This window comes from Prionailurus bengalensis, chromosome D1 (assembly GCF_016509475.1).
Source record: "Prionailurus bengalensis isolate Pbe53 chromosome D1, Fcat_Pben_1.1_paternal_pri, whole genome shotgun sequence".
Taxonomy (NCBI): domain Eukaryota; kingdom Metazoa; phylum Chordata; class Mammalia; order Carnivora; family Felidae; genus Prionailurus; species Prionailurus bengalensis.
In genome coordinates, this window is record NC_057346.1 from 59,765,947 (window position 1) to 59,787,672 (window position 21,726).

Below are 21,726 nucleotides of genomic sequence, written 5' to 3' on the forward strand. Positions count from 1 at the left end.
TGGGAATAGCCTGAAGCAAAAAGGCTGTCCCATCTCTGATACCTGTGAGACTTGACTAGCAAAGTGTAGTAGAGTCATTTTGCCAGAAAACCTAAAGCTCTGACATTTGTGTTACTGACCTTGACCTCTCCTCTTCCTGTTATAAAGCATCCTTCATCTGTTAGTCAACCCATATGTACAGAGTACCTCCTGTACCCTAGCTTTCAGGTCACACAGTTAGAGGGGTCATTTGTAAGTGATGCTGTTGTATCAATCAGTGCTGCAGAAAGTCCTGAGGGGGAGGAAGGAGTCATGACTGGTAGTGGTTGTGGATAAGACTTGGACTCACTTTTTAAAAAAAATTTTTCTAATGTTTACTTTTGAGAGAGCATGCAAGTGAGGGTCAGAGAGAGAGGGAGACCTAGGATCTGAAGCAGGCTCCAGGCTCTGAGCTGTCAGCAGAGAGCCCAAAGCAGGACTCAAACCCACAAACCACGGGATCATAACCTGAGCTGAAGTTGGACGCTTAACTGACTGAGCCACCCAGGCGCCCCTGAACTCACTTTTAAAGGATGGGCTGGATTGTTCCAGGTCCAGCATGTTTAAAGCATATTCCATGTAACTTTACTTATCCTAGGGGCTTAGTGGGGGGAAAAAGAGGTTTTGTGGTCAGACAGGTTTAGGAAATAATTCACGTTATATCCTTTTCTTTAGAAAATGCTCGGTTTGGTTTAACCCAGCGTTTCTCAAACATTTAACCTGAGAACCCTCTTTGTTTTTTATCTAATGGAGTACACTTAGGGAAATTACTGCTCTGTGCTGAGGCAAGGAGTCACAATGTTCCAGATTGTGGGTAGGTAGGGAAGATGGCTCTTTTAGGAGCCTGGGAGGAGATTGGCATCTCCTGATGGCTTTGTAGGAGTCCCTAATCACACCAGCTATCCAGAAAATGGCTTGTGGGGGGTTCACTTGGAAGAATCCTTTGTAATCACGTGGGAGAGGGAGGGAGGTACATTCGTGGTCTTGGCTTGGGTGCTGCTTATGCTTTGCAGGATGTCCAGCACTGCTAAGTTCTCTGGTTCTCAGGCCCTCCCTGCCCTCCAGAAAGTTGACTGAAAGCTGGAACATTCAGTAGAATCTGGAGGTTGAGGAACAAGAGGCCCCTTTAATTAGTATCTCCAGCCATAGAAGCCCAAGGAGAAAAGTCTGCTTTCTGACTTCTAGTGAAGCTATTCCCCAGTGAGATTGACAGGGCAGTTAGCCTGAGCACCAGGGGCCCGGGCTGTGTGAGGGCTCCCCCTGCTGCCTCCCTCTCCCCATAGCTCTCTCAGCATGTAGCCTGCCCTTCCAGTTAAACAGACCAGCGCAGCAATACCCAGCCACTTGAGTGTTGTCCCTTGGCCTTAGCCATCTCAGCCTTTGATCTGTTGTGTTGAACTTTGCCCTGTCCCTTCAGAGCCTTGGGAATTCCCTCCTGTTCTTTCAGTTCTTTGACTTGTTTTTCCCTTTCCATCATTTGTCTTACTCTCACTGTGTTTCCTAGGCTTTCTGACCTTTTACAGTTAAGCCATTCCAGACTATTGAACCTAGCTTCCCCTTCATCTCTGTCATCTTCGTCCTCTCCCCTCGGCCCCCTTCCCACAGAGCCTTTCATATTCATGAAGAGGGTGTCAGAGTTTTTTCCAGAAGGACCTCCTGCCTCAAGTTCCCACTTCTCACCCACCACACAGTTCCTTCTGACCAAATGGTGTCTTGGTATCTTCTCCCCTGCCACCAGCATCTCTCCCAGATCCAATGCAGACCAAACCTGAAGGAAGGGGCAGGTGGCATGGAATGGAGTAGTGAGGGGGAAGGATTGCTAAGTACTCTGGTCCTGATACTTGTTCTTTTTCTAGCCACGGCACTGATGAGGGGCAGCAAATCCTGCAACAGCCGGTACCAGAGAGACTGGACTTTGTGTGCAGTTTTTTGCAAAGTAAGCACCTTTCTTATCTAGCTGAGAAGGAGCTGCTTCCTCAACTCCCAGGACTTTGGGAGTCCAGAGGAACCAGCTCACAGGTGTCTGGAGGTGCAGAGGCTCAAGGCTGCTGACTCTGTACCACAGAGATGAATATAACTGTTTCCCTGGGTCTGGTGATGCTTATGCCGTCAGGGAAGAAGAGTGTCCCTTCAGTCCCAGAGCCCATCTCTAAGATCCAGGTAGAGCCAGAGAGTCAGTTTTTAGGACTCATCACCTTGGGCTCCCCTCCCCCCGCCCCATGCAAGGAGTTGGAGGAGAGAGATGGATCCATGTTGTCCTCTTTCCCTTGTAAGAAAAACATTCCCCTGGATGATTTTGAATTAATTACCTAGGCAATAGATGGGGCAGAGGCAGATTTAGGTTGAGGTCTTGGCTCTTCTACTCACAGCTTGTATGGCCTTTCTGGATGTAGGTTTTTTTGTCTATAAGATGGAATAATTGCTCTTAAGGTTGATAGGTAGTAAGAACAGATGTAAAGTTAGCACAGTGTCAGTTCCCCTCCCTTGTACAGTCATGGACACAGAGTCCTCCTCTTTGACACAGGAGCTATCAGCCATCACCCCCTCAGGAGAGTTATGGGAAAGGTGATAATAGATTTAGATAAAGCAAAGGTTAATTGATAGTTAGCATAACAGCAGAAGAACCAGGTGTCCCTAGTCCTCCTGATCTAACTCAGCTTCAGGCTTTCTCCACGACCTTACTTGGAATAAGACCCTAGAGTGACCTGGAATCTCTGGTTCCTTCTCTGTGGTGCTGAGCAGGAGTTGATGCATTGGGTGGGTGAGTGCAACGTCATGTCCCAGTGCTGCTGTGAATTCCTAGCCTGCTTTTTTCTTGAACTATCCCTGTAGTCCTTGGGCTGACCTAGGATAGAACTAACTTCAGGTGGAAATGTGTATGTTGGGGGAGAGAGGACATAGGAGCAAGGAGACTTATGTCTCCTAGCCCCACCAGAGACGGTGATTTTGTTCTACTTTGAGGTATTCTTATGATCTCAGGAATTGTGTCCAGGAAGTTCACCCTGTTTTCTACATTGTCATCTTTACAGAAAACCGAAAACATCCCTCTTCTCCAGAATGCCTGGTGTCTGTGCAGAAGGTGATGGAAGGGTCAGAGCTGGAATTGGCCAAGGTATCTATGGGATATCGGATGTGGGGGTGGGAGGGTGGCACCAATTGGACCTGCCAGGCCTTCTCTTGGTGATGAGTACTTTATTTCTGGGGCTCATGGAGGTTAGAGGTCAGCCATCTGGCTGAGGCAGAGGCTGATTTAGCCCAAGGAGTCTCAGAGCCCATGCCCTATGACAGAGATTACTAGACTATTACTGTGAGCCTCAATGAAGATGTGGCAGGAATTGGGCCTCACCCAGGTGTCATAGTCTTCTTTTTAGCTCAGTCTTTTTCATTCCCTCCACTTCCTGTTTCTGGGTGCTGGCCCATAGAGGGCAGTTTAAGCGTTGTAGTTAGGTTCCATGAGTCCAGGAATTCAGTTGTACACCAGGCTTTTTGTACAGTGGGCAGTAAGTTCTCAATCAGGTGTTTCCTGGTGCAGTTAAGGGCAGGGACCTGGGGCTACTGAGTTCTAGGAGCTTTGGAAGAGCCTCTGGAATAGTTCAGAGTCCCCAGAACATTCCAGAGAGGGGAGCACTGAGAAGAGAGACAGTCCTGCTCAGTGACTGTCTTCTGTTTGGCTTCTAGATGACCATGCTGCTGTTATACCACTCCACCATGAGCTCCAAAAGTCCCAGGGACTGGGAACAATTTGAATATAAGATTCAGGTAAGCCCTGTGTCTCCACCACACCTGGTGGGCCTAGCTCGTGCTTCACCCTACTCCATTGGTTTTCTTTCAACAACGTATATTGTTCTTTTAAAAAATTAGGTTGTAGCAATTCCAGCCATTCTTTATAGGATGTCTGGAAAATATTGAAAAGCGCAAAAGAGGGAAATAACAATTGCTTCTAATCTCATTTCCAGAGACAACTAACTGCTAACTTTTAAGGGATATACTTCCAAGTCCTTTTGTGTGTGTGTGTGTGTGTGTGTGTGTGTATTTTTAATGTTTATTTATTTTGAGAGAGCAAGAGTATGAGTAGTGGAGGGGCAGAGAGTGAGAGGGAGAGAGAGAATCCCAAGCAGGCTCTGTGCTATCAGATTTGAACTTCTTTTTTTTTTTTTTTTTAATTTTTTTTTAACGTTTATTTATTTTTGAGACAGAGACAGAGCATGAACAGGGGAGGGTCAGAGAGAGAGGGAGACACAGAATCTGAAACAGGCTCCAGGCTCTGAGCGGTCAGCACAGCCCGACACGGGGCTCGAACTCACGGACCGCGAGATCATGACCTGAGCCGAAGTCTGATGTTTAACCGACTGACTGAGCCACCCAGGCGCCCCATGAACTTCTAAACCATGAGATCATGACCTGAGCCGAAGCTCAGAGTCAGATGCTTAACCCACTGAGCCACCCAGGTGCCCCATTCATGTTCATATATTTAACTGTGGTTGTAAACTCTAGTGGTAACTCTCCTGTGTTGGGATAATATGTAGAAATTGTGAGTGTATATTTTTACACAAACTGTCATTCCATGTGTCTCCTCCTTTCCTCTAATGGGAGGGATTAGTGAGAGAGAATATCTTTGTCCATCATGACCGTCTAGCTCAGAGCTGTTACCTTCTCTCCCCTCCTCTACTTGGTCCCTAAGTGCATTTGCTTCACTATAGAGGGAATGACCTGGTTTCCAGGAACTACCTGCCTGGAAGGGTCTGATGTTGGCTTTGCTTCCTGTATGAGCAGCTGTCCTTTATTTCCCAGAGCAGGAGGAGCTGGGATGCCACAGTGGGTAATATAGGTGACTGGGGTGGGGGGGGGTGGGAGGGTGGGCATGCGCAGTGCCTAGAGAGCTGTGGCCTTTCACATAGTGGTAAAAATGTTGAATCATCTCATTTTATACTCATTTAGCTCATGGCTCTCCTCTGAGGTTGAGGTTGTTGTGTCATGGGAAGGATGGGTGTCTCCTTCGTTTAACCTTTTCTGTGCTGCAAGCTGGCCACAGACCTGGTAGAAACAAATTCTTTTTTGTTTGTTTTTAAAGTCCATTTATTTATTTTGGGAGAGAGTGTGTATAAGCAGGGGAGGGGGCCGAGAGAGGGGGGAGAGAGAATCCCAAGCAGGCTCCGTGCTGTCAACGCAGAGCCCAGCACGGGGCTTGATTCCACGAACTGTGAGGTCATAACCTGAGCCAAAATCAGGAGTCAGACCCTTAACGGACTGAGCCACCCAGATGCCCCAGAAACAGAAATTCTAAAAGATAAGGAACTATATAGCAGGCTGGCCAGAAAAGTCCAATCAACTCTGTAGCTTTGGAACTCAGACAGAGATGGGCAGATTTTACAGCTGAGCTGGTGGGTAAACTTTGGATGAGCCCTGGAGGTGTTCTCACTCAGAGAACAATAGTGAGGGTCATTTGGAAGAGGGCAACATAGTTACATATAAAAGCTTTCTGTCTGCACTACTGTCTTTGCCCATTTTCTTTTTTGTGGTCAGGAGTGAAGTCAGGTGGGAATCTTTCTGACCCTGGGTCATCTTCAGGGGAACTGAGAGGGCGGGAGCCAGCAGGGCAATGTGTCTCTAGTAGAATGTTCTCAGCTGGACTGGGGGTGCTTTAGGCTTTGAGAGGAAGACTGGGCTCCAGCAGCTCCTGGGGCTGACACTGCTGGTGTGGTGCCCTCCATCTCTTCAAACCTCCCTAGCACTTAAAGTGATGCTCTTCTTCTCTCTCTCTGGTCCAGGCTGAGTTAGCAGTCATTCTCAAATTTGTGCTGGACCATGAGGATGGGCTAAACCTGAATGAGGACCTAGAGAACTTCTTGCAGAAAGGTAAGTAGGGCCCATTCCTGAGGATGCCCTGTCTGAGCTAGGCACTGCTAGGACCCCAAATTGTTGAGAAACGCCGTGGGGGTTTGTTTCAGGTCCCAACCAGGCAGAGTTTGTGCTCAGGAAAAGTGTGTGTAATTGGAATAGGTTGATTTCTGGGCCACACTGCCACCATCCCAGTTCCTACTGAGCTTCTCCTGCTGCCTGGTGGTGCCTGAGCAGGACGTTACATGTGATCTCGTCTCTGTTAGGTTGTCCTTGAGCACTTCACACATACCTTTTTTTTTTATTAAAACAATTTTTTTTAATGTTTATTTTTGAGAGAGAGAGAGAGAGAGAGCGCATGCGCAAGGGGCAGAGAGAGAGGGAGACACAGAATCCGAAGCAGGCTCCAGGGTCTGAGCTGTCAGCACAGAGCCTGATGCGGGGCTCAAACCCACGAATTGTGAGACTATGACCTGAGCCAAAGTCGGACACTCAACCCACTGGAGCCACCCAGGCATCCCTGTTTTTTATTTTTTAAGCAGTTGCTACTCTAGGCTTAGAAGCTGGGAGTAATGCCTAAAAAAAATGGCTTTTCCCCCTATGAAGTTCATGTTCTAGGTGGGAAGGCAGATGCATAAATCAGTAAGTATGATGAAGAGTGAGTGCTAGAACAGAGAGGTACGTGATCTACCAAATAAATGCCTTCTGGAAGTACAGTAGAAAGGGTGAGAGCTCCCCCTGTCTTCTGGTGAAGAGGGTATCTAATGACAATGGGATGTAAGAAGTGGGTCGAGGCAGGTTCTTTCCAGCCACTGAATTTGATGTTCCTCATATTCACGTTCCTCTTCAGCCCTTCAGATGGAGATGTTGGAAGTATGAGTCTAGAATGTAGGTGAGGGTTCTGGGCCAGGTTATGGGTGTACAGGTCAGTGTGTGGATGACCATTGAAGCCATGGGCACTGTGGGCAGCACAGGGAGGCGTCATCAGAACTCTGGGAGCTTAGATTGTGGGTGTAGGAGGGAGGGGCAGATAGGGAGACTAGGAATGGGTGTTTAGGGGTAGGAGAGCCATGTGAAGGTAGTCGTGGGAGCCATGGGAGGGGAGGAGGTTTTGAGAAAGGGGTTTTGTTGGCAGGACAAGATTTTAGAGTGGAGGAGTTGAGAAAGGCCATCGGCTCTCATCTGAGAGGGTTGGTGGGCTGAGAAGAGGAGATCCTGCTCAAGGCTCCCAAGCTGCCTCTGCAGTGTTGGATGGGGGGGAAAGCATGAGCACTTGGTCCAGTCGCTAAGCAGGGAGGACACCCTCACTCTCCTGTGCTCTCCTTGAGCACTTGCTGAGCTGTGGAAACGAAAGCCACTTGCTTGACTAGGCTTAGGGACACTAACCTCTGGCTAACCCAGATGCCAGGTTTCAGATTCTGCCTGGTGGCCTCCTTCTATAGCTTACATATAATTGTCTGTGGATCCACTTCCACTAAGGCAAGTTCTCAACTTGTATAAAGATGCAAATCTTTTCCCTCTATTAATCTCTATATGGTTGGTTTGCTCCTTGCCCTAGCTCCTGTCCCTTCCACCTGCTCCAGCACCATCTCCGAAGAGCTGTCCCCACCCAGCCACCAGGCCAAAAGGGAGATTCGCTTCCTAGAGCTACAGAAGGTTGCCTCTTCCAGTGGGAACAAGTATGTGCTGGGCCTCCTCTCCTGGGGTGGGGCCTCAACATCCAGTCTTCAAATCCCTGCATTCTAGAAGCTAACGCTGTTCACCAACCTGTTACGTCATCAGACAGCACTTAGAGTATGCTGTAGATGTTCTCACCTGCCCCAGTATTAATTAGGGGAATTGGTTGGCATCCATTTTTAGCAGAAGGCCTCAAAGGCTGTGTTCCCTGTTTATGGAATTCCTTTCTTCCTTGGAGACGATGCTAAAGTCCCTTTTCTCGGTGCAGCTCTGCAGAGGTGAGGGTAATTTTTTTTTTTTTTTTTGGACAAGGAAATTGAAATTGAGGCTAGGAGAAGGGAGAAGAAAAGCTTTCTCGAGGTCCGTCATGAGGCATGAGATAGCGCTATCAACACAGCAGAGGTGCTTAGCTTCCCAGCCAGTGCTCACATCCCTAGAGCCCTGCTTGCCCATCCCTGCCTGTTGCTGTTCTCTTCAGCCTCACACTTCAGGCTCTGACCATGGCGTCTCCTTCTTCAGCTTCCTCTCAGGTTCTCCAGCCTCCCCTATGGGCGACATTCTGCAAACCCCACAATTCCAGATGAGACGGCTGAAGAAGCAGCTCGCCGATGAGAGAAATAATAGAGATGAGCTGGAGCTGGAGCTGGCTGAGAACCGCAAGCTCCTTACTGAGAAGGGTAGGCGCCTGGCACGCTGGCAGGTGGTGTGTGAATGGGCAGCATTGGGGATTTTCATCCGGGGAAGTGCTGGGCTTGTGTGAGGAACGGCCCCTCTGTTCTCTGTTTGTTCTGCTGGCTCTGGAGCTTAGGGCTCAGCCATGGGCCAGTCAGGCTGACCTGGAATCTGGTGCTGCCCTTGGCCCCATCCTCCCCTTCCCTTAGATTGGATGCCACCTCCTCCTTCTCTCTTCCCCTTAGTTCTTTGCTGACTCTCCACTCTCCTCCTTTCCCCTCCTCGGGAGCAGATGCGCAGATAGCTATGATGCAGCAGCGCATTGACCGCCTGGCTCTGCTCAACGAGAAGCAGGCGGCCAGCCCATCGGAGCCCAGGGAGCTTGAGGAGCTCCGTGGCAAGAATGAGAGGTATAATTCTGCCTGCTTCCTTCCCAGCTCCACACCCCACTCTGTACCCATGGGGTGGCAGTGAGGGTGCTACCGTCTTTTCTAACTGCCCCACTCCCTCACAGCCTCACTGTGCGTCTCCATGAGACTCTGAAGCAGTGTCAGGACCTGAAGACAGAGAAGAGCCAGATGGATCGCAAAATTAACCAGCTTTCTGAGGAGAATGGGGACCTTTCCTTTAAGGTGAGGGTTGGGGGGTGTAGTCCTCACTTGACGGTCCGTGGGGCTGAGTTAGTCTCGAGGATTCTCGAAGAGAGGGTTGAGAAGAATGTCCTGGCATCTGTCCTATGCTCCAGTCTCTGCAGAGACCTGCATACTTTGGCCCTTTCCTTGTCCCATAATTGGCTGCTGCCAGGGACAGGGTTGTGGCCCTAAATTTTGAGTCTTGAGTTAAAGATATGGTTGGTTGTAATTGGTTTGAGCAGGGTTAGATAGTCGGACACCTACAGCCCCTGGAGTTTGGGAAACAAACAGCAGTGGTGGTACTAGTTTTGACCTTGGGTGATGGGGACTCCCACTTGTCTGTCCCAGCTGCGGGAGTTTGCCAGTCACCTGCAGCAACTACAGGGTGCCCTCAATGAGCTGACAGAAGAGCACAGCAAAGCCACTCGAGAGTGGGTGGAGAAACAGGCCCACCTTGAGAAGGAGCTCAGCACTGCCCTGCAGGACAAGGTAACCTTCTGCTTTGGGGTGTCAGGGCCACAGTCTTGGCTACCTGTTCAAAGTTCCATTTACCACTCTATTCTTTGGGGCCTTTGGGAATTAAGCTGTCTCCTCTTGAAGGTTAATGGTGCGCCGTATTGGGAAGATGTGAGCTTAAGTCCAATGTACCACCTTTGAGTCTTATCTTTGCTGTTTACAAGGTGTGGTTCTTGGACAAGTTATTTGATCTTTTTTCTCTCTAAGCATGCTTTGTGTAAAATGGGAAGGATAACAAGTAGCTGCCTCATCAACCATTGTAAGATACTGCATTTATTGTGTGATGAGAAGTAAGTTACCAGTGAATTAGTTACTATTTTTTTTTAATTTTATTTTTAAGTAATCTCTACACCCAGTGTGGGGCTTGAACTGACAACCCTAATGTCAAGAGTTGCATGCTCTACCAACTGAGCCAGCCAGGTGCCCCACTATTATTTTTACTGCTATTTTTAAGAACCCAAATCTACCATTTATTAACCTGTAGCCCTAGGGGAAGGCACTTAATATCTGAGCTTCAGATCTTGATCTGCAAAAGAGGGACAGCAATAGCTACCTCCCATCTCTGTCAGGTGGATTATGAATTCAGAGAGGACCCAGCATAGTCCTGGCGGCTGCTTAGTGAGCAGTGGGAGGAAGAGGGGCTGAGGGTGGGAGGTGCTATGGTTGCTGCTGTTCATGCCCAGGAAGGCTGGGGATATTTTTAAGCTGGTGAGTGTCTGGATAATCTGGGAGCCCAGACTTGTCTAAGGAAGGGTATATAGTAAGGAAAAAAAGAATTTTTTTTTTAAAGTAAGGAAATGTGAAGTGAACTCAGTGGCCTGGCAGAAGAAACTATTAGCAAGTCACATGATTTAATTCAGCCCTGAAATTAGGGTTAGAAAATCAGGTCCCTCATGATCCCAGGTCCATGGTTTCTGAGTTTTTTCCTAGGTCAGGGGAACAGGAGTTTTTTGTTTTCAGTGTTTATTTTTGAGAGAGACAGCACACACGTGGGGGAGGGACAGAGAGAGAAGGAGACATAGAATTCTAAGCAGGCTCCAGGCTGTCAGTGCAGAGCTCAATGGGGGGGAGTGAACTCATGAGATGTGAGATCATGACCGAGCTGAAGTCAGACGCTCAACTGACTGAGCCACCCAGGTGTCCTGGGAGAATTTTTTTTTTTTTAATGTTTGTTTATTTTTGAGAGAGAGCAAGAGCACAAGTAGGGGAGGGGCAGAGGGGGGGAGGGGGATAGAGGATTCCAAGCAGGCTCTGAGCTGTCCGCGCAGACCCCAACGTGCTCAAACCCACAAACAAGATCACCACCTGAGCCGAAGTCATACACTTAATCGACTGAGCCACCCAGGTGCCCTAAGAGATCTTGATAACAGGGTGATAGGGCTCCATATTTTGTTGGTAACATGGTGCTTGTCCCACCTCTGTTCACATGAGGCTCTTGTTTACTGTCAGAAATGCCTTGAAGAAAAGAATGAAATCCTTCAGGGAAAACTTTCACAGCTGGAAGAACATTTGGCCCAGCTGCGGGAGAACCCACCACGGGAGAAGGGCGAAGTGCTGGGTGACGTCTTGCAGGTAGGAACGCACAGGAGCAGCAGTAGGACCTGTGTGCCAGGGCTCGTGTGGACCCGTGCTTGGTACATTCAGGTTCCTGTTCCTTAGTTCTCACGGGGGCCACGGTGATTGAGGAGTCGTGTTCATCCTCTTGGTCTCTTTATCTCACCAGCTGGAAACCCTGAAGCAGGAGGCGGCCTCTCTCGCTGCGGACAACACCCAGCTCCGAGCCAGGGTGGAGGCTCTAGAGACCGAGCAGGGCCAGCGGGAAGCCAAGCTGCTTGCTGAGCGGGGCCACTTTGAAGAAGAAAAGCAGCAGCTGGCTGGCCTGATTGCCGAGCTGCAGGGCTCCCTGTCCAACCTCAGCCAGGCCAAAGAAGACGTGGAGCAGGCCTCTCAGGCTCAGGAGGCTCGGTTGTCTGCCCGAGTGACCACGCTGACTGCTGAGCTCACCACCCTCAAAGCCACTCTCCAGCAGCAGGATCAAGAACTGGCTGGCCTGAAGCAGCAGGCCAAAAAGGAGCAGGCCCAGCTAGCGCAGAGCCTCCAGCAACAAGAACAGGCCTCTCAGGGCCTCCGCCAGCAGGTGGAGCAGCTGAGCAGCAGCCTGAAGCAAAAGGAGAAGCTGTTAGAGGAAGCTGCCCAGGAGCAGGAGGCAACCAGGCAAGACCATGCCCAGCGACTGGCCACTGCAGCTGAGGAGCGGCAGGCCTCTTTAAGGGAGAGGGATTTGGCCCTCCAGCAGCTGGAAGTATTGGAGAGGGAGAAGACTGCCAAGCTAGAGGTCCTGCAACAGCAACTTCAGGCTGCTAAGGAAGCCCGGGACAGTGCCCAGTCCTCGGTGACTCAGGCCCAGCAGGAGAAGGCAGAGCTGAGCCAAAAAGTGGAGGAACTCCATGCCTGTGTTGAGGCAGCCCGCCAGGAGCAGAGTGAGACCCAGGCCCAGGTGGTAGAGCTAAAGGCCCAATTAAGGTCTGAGCAACAAAAAGCAGCTGAGCGAGAAAGGGTGGCCCAGGAGAAGGGCCAGTTCCAGGAGCAGGTCCGGGCTCTTGAGGAGTCCTTGAAGATCACCAAGGGCAGCCTGGAAGAGGAGAAGCGCAGGGCTGCAGACGCCCTGGAGGAGCAGCAGCGTCACATCTCCAAGCTGGAGGTGGAGACCCGGTGCCTGGTGGAACAGCATAAGCAGGAGCGGAAGGAGCTAGAAGAAGAGCGGGCTGGGCGCAAGGGGCTGGAGGCCCGATTACGGCAGCTTGGGGAGGCCCATCAGGCCGAGGCGGAAGCCCTGCGGCAGGAACTGGCAGAGGCCATAGCCTCCCAGCGCGAAGCTGAGGGGGAGTGTGAACAGCTTGCCAAGGAGGTGGCCACCTGGCGCGAGCGGTACGAGGACAGCCAGCAGGAGGAGGCACAGTACGGTGCCATGTTCCAGGAGCAGCTGATGACCCTGAAGGAGGAATGTGAGAAGGCCCGCCAGGAACTACAGGAGGCCAAGGAGAAGGTGGCAGGGATAGAGGCCCACAGTGAGCTCCAGATAAGCCGGCAGCAGAGTGAAGTAGCTCAGCTCCATGCCAACCTGGCCAGGGCTCTCCAGCAGGTCCAGGAGAAGGAGGTCAGGGCCCAGAAGCTTGCAGACGACCTCTCCGCTCTGCAAGAGAAGATGGCCGCCACCAGCAAGGAGGTGGCCCGCCTGGAGGCCTTAGTGCGCAAGACAGGGGAACAGCAGGAATCAGCCTCCCGCGAGGTACTCAAGGAGCCCCTGAGGGCAGGAGACAGAGAGTCAGAGTGGCCGGAAGAGCGGCAGGGACGCCCGTTCTGCAGCACGCAGGCTGCACTGCAGGCCATGGAGCGGGAGGCAGAGCAGATGGGCAGTGAACTGGAGAGACTGCGGGCTGCGCTGATGGAGAGCCAGGGCCAGCAGCAGGAGGAGCGTGGGCAGCAGGAGAGGGAGGTGGCCCGTCTGACCCAGGAGCGGGGCCGGGCCCAAGCCGATCTGGCCCTGGAGAAGGCCGCCAAGGCAGAGCTGGAGATGCGGCTGCAGAATGCCCTCAATGAACAGCGTGTGGAGTTTGCTACCCTGCAGGAAGCCCTGGCCCACGCCCTGATGGAAAAGGAAGGAAAGGATCAGGAGCTGGCCAGGCTTCGTGGGCAGGAGGCAGCCCAGAGAACAGAGCTCGGGGAGCTTCAGCAGACTGTGGAGCGACTGAAGGAACAGCTGGCTAAGAAAGAGGAGGAGCGCCAACAGTCTTTAGGGATGGCCAGCGGAAAAGACCTTTCTGGGTCAGGAGCACAGTCTGAGGCTACTGGTGAGAGCAAGCGAAAAGGTCCTGAGCTGCAGGTTCTGCAGGCAGAGGTGAGCAAGCTGGAACAGCAGTGCCGGGAGCACCAGGAGAAGGCCTCCGGCCTGGAGCGCAGCCTGGAGCGTGAGCGCACCTCCCGCGCTGAGCAGGCCGGTGCTCTGGAGGCCTTGCAGGGCCGGTTAGAGGAGAAGGCCCAGGAGCTGGGGCGCAGTCAGGACACCTTAGCTGCAGCCCAAAGGGAGCTGGCCACCCTCCGCGCCAAGGCCCAAGACCACAGCAAGGCTGAGGATGAGTGGAAGACCCAAGTGACCCGGGGCCAGCAGGAGGCGGAGAGGAAAAACAGCCTCATCAGCAGCTTGGAAGAGGAGGTCTCTATCCTGAACCGCCAGGTCCTGGAGAAAGAGGGTGAGAGCAAGGAGTTGAAGCGTCTGGTCATAGCTGAGTCTGAGAAGAGCCAGAAGCTAGAGGAGAGGCTGCGTCTGCTCCAGGCAGAGACGGCCAGCAACAGCGCCAGGGCCGCCGAACGCAGCTCTGCTCTGCGGGAGGAGGTCCAGACCCTCCGGGAGGAGGCAGAGAAACAGCGGGTGGCTTCAGAGAGCCTGCGGCAGGAGCTGGCCTCACAGGCAGAGCGAGCGGAGGAGCTGGGCCAAGAATTAAAGGCATGGCAGGAGAAGTTCTTCCAGAAGGAGCAGGCCCTTTCTGCCCTACAGCTTGAGCACACCAGCACTCAGGCTCTGGTGAGCGAGCTGCTGCCCGCCAAGCACCTGTGCCAGCAGCTGCAGGCTGAGCAGGCAGCCGCTGAGAAACGCCATCGTGAGGAGCTGGAGCAAAGCAAGCAGGCGGCCGGCGGGCTGCGGGCAGAGCTGATGCGAGCCCAGCGGGAGCTCGGGGAGCTGGTGCCCCTGCGGCAGAAGTTGGCGGAGCAAGAGCGAGCAGCTCAGCAGCTGCGGGCTGAGAAGGCCAGCTATGCAGAGCAGCTGAGCATGCTGAAGAAGGCTCATGGCCTGCTGGCAGAGGAGAACCGGGGGCTGGGCGAGCGGGCCAGCCTTGGCCGGCAATTTCTGGAAGTGGAGCTGGACCAGGCCAGGGAGAAGCATGGCCAAGAGCTGGCAGCCGTGCGTGCTGATGCCGAGACCCGTCTGGCTGAGATGCAGCGGGAAGCACAAAACACGGCCCGGGAGCTGGAGGTGATGACTGCCAAGTATGAGAGTGCCAAGGTCAAGGTCCTGGAGGAGAGGCAGCGGTTCCAGGATGAGAGGCAGAAACTCACTGCCCAGGTAAGATACCCAGCTCAAACTTGCCTGCAAAGATTGGACCTGAGAGAGGGAACAATGTTCCCTCTGGTCTCCCCTCCCTTACCGGGTGGCTGGCAGAGTTGAAGTATGTTGCCCCCTACCGTCCTAAAGAAGACATCAATAGCTTCCCCTTCCTTGAAGGCTCCGTCCTTTGAGAGTCCAGCTGTGAAGGCCATCAGCCCGTTCTAGAGGCACACTATGCTAGGGAGGCGTACCTGCAGTGGAGGATCCAGGAGCCACTGGGGACTAGAATGAGACAAACTGGCATTTAAAAACGATTACTAGAAATCTAATTCCTTGAAGGAAAGTATCAGAGCCACAGCGAGGTCAGCCTGGCAGCAGGGCTAGTGTCTTTTTGGCCCCCATCTCACTCTGTCTTCGTTGCTCCTCCCCCATGCACAGGTGGAACAGCTAGAGGTATTTCAGAGAGAGCAAACTAAGCAGGTAATGCCTGGGGTCCCCGCTAAATGCTGGCTGCTTAAGCGGTGACCCATCTCAGTGCATGACCCCGGCTGCAGCTTGCCTCCGCCTGCTCCTGTTGTGAACTGTTTGTGAAGGGGGCAGGGTCAAGCCATGGAGTCCAGGCCCGGGCTGCCCAGGAGTGTGGTATGCTGGGCCCTCTCTTGGGCCTCATTCCACCCATCCCAGGTCGGCCTCTCCATCCTTCTCCTGTCCTTTTCTCTCATCTGTCTGTCAGGGATGAGGGGTAGGGTAGGCTTCATCTTTCCCATGTCCGAACTGGTGACCGGCAGTCCTTGGGATTCCCAAATCTCCAAGTCCTGTTCCCAGTTTGGATGCCGAACTAAGAGTAACAGCAGAGTGACTGTGGGCCTTGCTTAACACACAGCCCCCTTTCCTGCAGAAGCCGTAAAGGTGACATGAAAGCAGCCCTCACAGGTCAGGGAGGGTTGTGAGCTCAGGAAACCTGCCCATCACCCTCTGGGGCTTTAACCTGGAGCATGAAATAGAGCTGCCTGGGAGCAGGAAGGCCAAGCTTGACGAGAGACAGGAGGTGGCATGGTCTGGCTGCCTGGCCCTCACAAGGATCTCCCTGTGCTGCCCTAGACGTCAAGGCTGTCCCACTGGTTTCTCCACCATCCCTCCTACTCCTGTCACCTCAGGCCTGCTGAGGAATCGGGCCCTCCTCTCCTTCCATTGCCCGCCTCCTCCAGGGAGCCTGAGATGATGGGGACAGTCAGACCGAATAGCAAACAGTCAGCAATGGAGCTCCTGCCTCTTGTCTTTGCTGTTCATGCTTGAGCTCCTGGAATGCCTGGAGGAGCCAGCAGAGCTTGGGCTGTTCTGCTCCCTCTCCACCCCACTCCCTTTTCTCTTCTTCTCTGTGGGAGTGGGGTGGGCTTTGGGTCTGAGGGCTGCCCCTGTCTGCTTCCCAGTGCTAACCACAGCAGCTACATTGCTAGCACCAGCCCTCACAGCCTGTGGATATTGGGAAGAGGTCTGAGCATCTGTGCGCCTTGGCACTTTTGGGGAGGAGTGTTGGGTATTCATCCTTGTCTGCTAGTTATAGACTTGGTCCCTTGTTCCTGTCCCCAGCCTGGGAAGCTTGGGGCTGTGAATGGTGGCAGTAAGTAGTAGGGTGGTAGTGAGGTGTCAGTTCCCCAAAGTCAATTCTGTTGAATCTGGAGGCTGTGGGGCTCCGGCAGGCCTGTCTCTGCAGGCCGGGGGTGGAGGTGAGCATGGGCAGTGGCTCTGGCAGCACCTGTGTGTTGGGTCACCTCCCTTAGGTCCTGCCAACCAGCCTGCACCACAGGGATAAATCCCTAAATGGAGGCCAGAGAAAGGACCAGAGTTTCTATTCTAGGAACACTGGGGATTTATCTGGGGAAAACCTCTAATTTCTCTGAATATCGAGGGGAAGGCCTCCTGAGTTTTCTCTTCTCTTCCTCCCCTGTTCCAGGTGGAAGAACTGAGTAAGAAGTTAGCTGACCATGACCAAGCCAGTAAGGTGCAGCAACAGAAGTTGAAGGTGGGACAGTGGGGGATGGGCCATCTTGTCAGCCTCAGAGCGAGAATCGGGGAGGGAAGGGGCTCTGTGAGCCCTTGGGCTGTAGTGGGTATGGGGGCAGAGGCGGGCCTGGCATGGCAGCTTTACACCTGCCTGTGGCTCAGGAGCCCCTGTATGTGCCTTCTTAGAGCTTTCAAGGGAAGACTGGGGTGGCTCCCATCGCTCAGGCCTTCACTGTCCACTAGTTGCCCCTAGTCATGTGTGGTTATTTAAACTAAATTAAAAATTGAGTTCCTCAGTCACGCTAGCCACATTTCCCTTGCTTAGTAGCTACGTACGGCTAGTGGCTACCGTATCGGACAGGGCAGATACAGAACATTTCCATTCCTGTAGAAAGTTCTTTGGATAGTGCTGCTCTAGACAGCCTAGCTTTGAGGATTGTCAACAATGTTTAATACTGCACTGTAACTAATATTTGTCATGGTTTCAACAGCATCACCTTTTTGGTTTAATACCTGCTTTTCTGCAGTTCAGTCTTCACAGCTTTTACTTAGGGGCAGAGGAATTAGGCACCTGTGGCACTAAAGCCCCGTGGTGGGTCACAGGAGCTGGGAGCAGAACTTCATTTCCATGCCATAATCGTGTGATAAACAGATGCTGCTTCTCCATTTCGGGGCCTTCTCGGTGCTAGGAGATGTAGGAGAGAGAAGGCCAGGTAGTCCATTGTCTTCTACAAGCTAAATGCTCTGCTCACTGGCATCACAGGGGGGACCGAGAACTGGACATGGCCCTTGCTCCCAAGGAATCTGTGGTCTGCATAGGAGGCAGTGCAGCATCATAAAAGCCCACACAGCCTTTGAAGTTGGGTGGAACAAGGTTCAGATCTTACTCTGCTATGACCCCGGTCAATTTGTTTAAATCTCTGAGCTCAGTTTCTTCACCTCTGAAACAGATGAAGTTACTTCCCGGAGCAGTTGTGAGGAGAACAAGAGTTCCTGTGTCCTCTGAGAGCTCATGTGCCAAGTGCCTAGCTTTGCACCCAAGTGTTCCCTGAGGATCAGCCCCCTTCCTCCTTGGGGAGACTACTCATGGAGAGAGAATGAGACAGTTTGTTCCTGGGTGCAAAGAAGGCAAAGATAGGGCTGTCAGAACTCTGCCAGAAATGGCATTAGCCAGACAGGGAAAGCTTCTGCAGAATGTGGACCTTGAAGGGTGTGTGGTATGCCAGTAGAGTAGGTGCTAGGGGCGGGGGTAAAAGGATTTTTTTGTGCGAGTCCTGAGAGGGTCTGCAGGAGTCTGAAAACACCATGGAACCCAGGAGGTTAGGGCAGGTCTGTGGATTTGGGTGCACTAGCCAGACCAGCCACCCTGATCAGCGTTGTCATGCGTTCCAGGCCCAGGGAGGGGAGAGCCAGCAAGAGGCTCAACGCCTCCAGGCCCAGCTGAACGAGCTGCAGGCCCAGCTGAACCAGAAGGAGCAGGCAGCTGAGCACTATAAGCTGCAGGTGAGGCGCCCCCAGCCCTGGCCCACTGCTTCCTCGCCCTGCTGCCCTCCAGTCCCTGCCTCCCTCTCACCCCCACCGCCCCACTCGGTCTGTGTGCCCGCATAGATGGAGAAAGCTAAGACCCACTATGATGCCAAGAAGCAGCAGAACCAAGAGCTGCAGGAGCAGCTACGGGGCCTGGAGCAGCTACAGAAGGAGAACAAGGAGCTGCGGGCTGAAGCTGAACGGCTGGGTCGGGAGCTGCAGCAGGCTGGGCTGAAGACCAAGGAGGCTGAGCAGACCTGCCGCCACCTTACTGCCCAGGTGCGCAGCCTGGAGGCACAGGTGCGTATCGGGTCAGATGGACTCCACCCTGTCATGTCGGACCCCTGTGCCCTCCTCTCCCAGGCTGCCCCTGCCCGAGGCTTCTCTTCACTCTCCCTGTCCCTCTTCTCCTCAGGTTGCCCACGCTGACCAGCAGCTTCGAGACCTGGGCAAGTTCCAGGTGGCAACTGATGCCCTGAAGAGCCGGGAGCCCCAGGCGAAGCCTCAGCTGGACTTGAGCATTGACAGCTTGGATTTGAGCTGCGAGGAGGGGACTCCCCTTACCATCACCAGGTGAGGAGGTGCCCTGTTTCTGTCTTGTTCACTGAGTGCCCACCGTGTGTCAGGCTGTGTCTTGGGCACTGGGGCTAGTGAGATTGAGAAGATGTCTCTTTGCCCTCTGGGAGCTTTTTCTTAGAGGAGAAGACTAAGGAAACTGTCCGAGGTGTTCGGCCAGATGTTTGTGTAGGGCACACTGGGAGTAAAAAGAAATGAGTGCTCAGAGAGGGCTTCATGGAGGCTGTCACTCCTGCTGAGTCTGCAGAGGAGCTGAAGGTATGTGTGCTCCGTGAACAGAGGAGAGCAAAGGCTGAGAAAGAGCCTGGCTGGGCTGGCAAGTGAGGTTGGGTGGGGCTGGCTAGACTCCTCATTGAAGTTTAGATTTGATCCTGAAGGCACTGAGGGATCTTGGAAAGGCTTGAAATTAAGGTAGATGTGGTCCAGTTTGATTTTTTTTTTTTGTAATTTCTGTTTTAGAGAGGGCACGAGTGAGGGAGACAGATAGAGGGAGAGAGAAAATCTCCAGCACACTCAGGATGGAGCCTGATGCCGGGCTTGATCCCATGAATCTGGGGTCATGACCCGAGCTGAAATCAAAAGTTTTTCCGATAACCAATGTAGAAGCTGAGATGTGCCCATACTGTTACAAAAACACTTAAAAAGTAGTAATGCATTTATTTACCCTTCAGCATTCTCTGAGGTAGGTTCTGTGATTATCTCCTTTAACAGATGAAACTGGGGCATAGAGGGGCAGTCCTTTGCCCAGGGTCCCACAGTGGCAGAGGCAGGCTTGAGCCCGGGCAGCCTGGTTTGAGTCCTTGCTTGTCACCAGGCTGGCACCTCCCCTCAGGTACCATTAAATCTAGGTGAGAGGAGAGGAGGCAGACCGTGGAAGGACATGCAAATGGAGTGGCGTGTGGTTAAGTGAGCTCCTGGACTTGTCCATTGCATTGGGCTGGAGGGAAGAGGTAGGATTGAGCTCATGTTCATGGCTAGGGGACCCAGGTGGAGGCTGCTCCCATTTCCTGAGGCAGGAGATCCAGATGGATGGACTTCATTTGGACACGCTCACCGTGGAGCTGAGAGTTACCAGTGTTAAGGAGCTCAGATAGCCATGGAGATAGATGGGCTGACCAGAAATGGAGAATGAAGGGAGGATCCAGGTCAAGCAAGGGCTCTCCTTGATGCCTTTCAAAAATCAGAATGGGGTGCTTGACCTGGTCTGCTTGTAATAAATGTAGGAATTGGGTCATTTTGGAGCAAAGGGATGAACAAAATTGCCTTTTAGCCCCAGGCATGGCACCTCAGCAAGTCTCTTTCCTACAGCAAGCTGCCTCGAACCCAGCCAGATGGCACCAGCATCCCTGGAGAGCCAGCTTCCCCCATCTCCCAGCGCCTGCCCCCCAAGGTAGAATCCCTTGAGAGTCTCTACTTCACCCCCATCCCTGCTCGGGGTCAGGCCCCACTGGAGAGCAGCTTGGACTCCCTGGGGGACGTCTTCCTGGATTCAGGCCGGAAGACCCGCTCCGCCCGTCGGCGCACCACTCAGATCATCAACATCACCATGACCAAGGTCAGGCTGCTGGGAGTGGGCCTGTAGGACCCAAGTGATGCTCACTTGCTCTTAAGGGCATCTTTCCCATCGGGTGCCTCTGGAGGGAGGCAGGGCTGACTAGTTCATGTGTTACAAAGAAGCACAGCCTCTTGTGTAGAAAGGGGCAGGGCTGGAATTGGATGCCTAAAGGATCTAAGGCTGGTTTCTTTGCATGTGTGGTACTGACTCCGTGCAGACCGAAAGGAGAGAAGATGGAGAAGTTGCAGCCCAGCCCTGTGCCTGCAGCATACCTCCTGGGTGGCTGAGATGCATTGTGGCTGCCCAGAGGGCTGCCTGCTAGGTTGGGGGCCCTGGTTGGCCCTTGTTTTCCATATTCTGAGGAGGATGGGGAGTGGGGAAGGTTTGTTTGGTGTGGGCTGCCTTTGGCTACCAAGAAGCTGCAGAAGTTCTAAAAGATAGGCAGGGCCCTGGCAAGCTTGGGCTGAGGGTCAGTGGAGGCTGTGGGATGAGCCTGACTATGATTAGCTCAGGAGACTGGTATTCTAGCCCCAGCTCTGCCACTCCCTAGCTGTTACCTGTGGGTTGGTCACTTTACTTTTTTGCACCTTGATTCTAAAATTGTCTGATAACACACTCTCTTCCCTCTTTCAAAGCATTGTTAACAGACTCAAATGAAAATGGGATAGCCTTGGCACCTTGTGCAGGATTCTTAGCAACAGGGTCCATTCCTTGTAGATGTGCAGCTAAGGATTCCTGCAAAGCAGTGGGAATACATGCTGCTGTGGGATCCGAGGCCCTATTCAGGAAAGTGAACAGGAGGCACCTTTATGGATTGTTAGGGCCCCATTCCACCAGATCCATTCTCTCTTCCAGAAGCTAGACGTGGAAGAGCCGGACAGCGCCAATTCATCCTTCTATAGCACACAGTCGGCCCCTGCTTCCCAGGCTGGCCCACGAGCCACCTCTTCCACCCAGTCTCTAGCCCGCCTGGGCTCTCCTGACGATGGCAACTCTGCTCTGCTCAGCCTGCCTGGCTACCGGCCCACCACTCGCAGCTCTGCTCGCCGCTCCCAGGCTGGGGTATCCAGCGGGGCCCCTCCAGGTGAGGGGGCCACAGGGACACAACACACACGAAGAAAACCCCAGGCTGACTATCTTTCGGCACCTCACCGACCCCTCCTCCCTGCAACCTCAGGGCTGTGCTGGGCAATCAGGCTGATGTTCATCTCAGCCAGGGTGAATGGGAAATGGTCACACGAGGGAGCCTGGGACTCCCAGTGGAACAGTGATGCTCAGCTGCTGCCTGGAGTCCTCCATTACTGTCTCAGGTGGTAAGGGGTGCCAGAAGGGCGCCTCAGGGACCTTTGGTCATCAATTCCTGGTCCTCAGTTTCTCTAGGGTGTCACAGCCTCCGCATACGGTATATGACTTCTTTTGACCTCCCCAGGGAGAGCACGCGGAGCAGAGCAGGATTCTGGGTTACTGGGCTTGAAGTCCACGGGACAGGTGGACAGGAGTGGTGGCCACAAAAGTTGGCAAGAGGCCAGGACCTGTGGGAGACCTGCTGCCTCTACCCTCACTCTTCCTGGCCTTCCTGCTTCCTAGCCCCACCTGCTTCAGTTTCC

General features: G+C 53.0%; 1 protein-coding gene across 7 annotated transcripts in view; it reads left to right on the forward strand.

Moving 5' to 3' along the window:
- The window catches only part of NUMA1 (nuclear mitotic apparatus protein 1), a 72,752-nt gene that overhangs the window by 48,683 nt on the left and 2,343 nt on the right, over window positions 1-21,726 (forward strand). For 5 of the 7 annotated variants that reach the window (XM_043580339.1, XM_043580340.1, XM_043580341.1 and 2 more), the window contains exons 4-21: window positions 1,875-1,954; window positions 3,048-3,130; window positions 3,697-3,777; window positions 5,787-5,874; window positions 7,415-7,535; window positions 8,053-8,210; window positions 8,498-8,615; window positions 8,720-8,837; window positions 9,186-9,326; window positions 10,803-10,925; window positions 11,077-14,475; window positions 14,896-14,937; window positions 16,412-16,480; window positions 17,854-17,964; window positions 18,070-18,288; window positions 18,404-18,561; window positions 19,873-20,119; window positions 20,975-21,203. In XM_043580339.1, coding sequence (XP_043436274.1) covers window positions 1,875-1,954; window positions 3,048-3,130; window positions 3,697-3,777; window positions 5,787-5,874; window positions 7,415-7,535; window positions 8,053-8,210; window positions 8,498-8,615; window positions 8,720-8,837; window positions 9,186-9,326; window positions 10,803-10,925; window positions 11,077-14,475; window positions 14,896-14,937; window positions 16,412-16,480; window positions 17,854-17,964; window positions 18,070-18,288; window positions 18,404-18,561; window positions 19,873-20,119; window positions 20,975-21,203 — 5,585 coding nt within the window. The remainder of the gene's footprint in view (window positions 1-1,874; window positions 1,955-3,047; window positions 3,131-3,696; window positions 3,778-5,786; window positions 5,875-7,414; window positions 7,536-8,052; window positions 8,211-8,497; window positions 8,616-8,719; window positions 8,838-9,185; window positions 9,327-10,802; window positions 10,926-11,076; window positions 14,476-14,895; window positions 14,938-16,411; window positions 16,481-17,853; window positions 17,965-18,069; window positions 18,289-18,403; window positions 18,562-19,872; window positions 20,120-20,974; window positions 21,204-21,726) is intronic. The other 2 variants (XM_043580343.1, XM_043580342.1) reach the window with 2 other exon arrangements.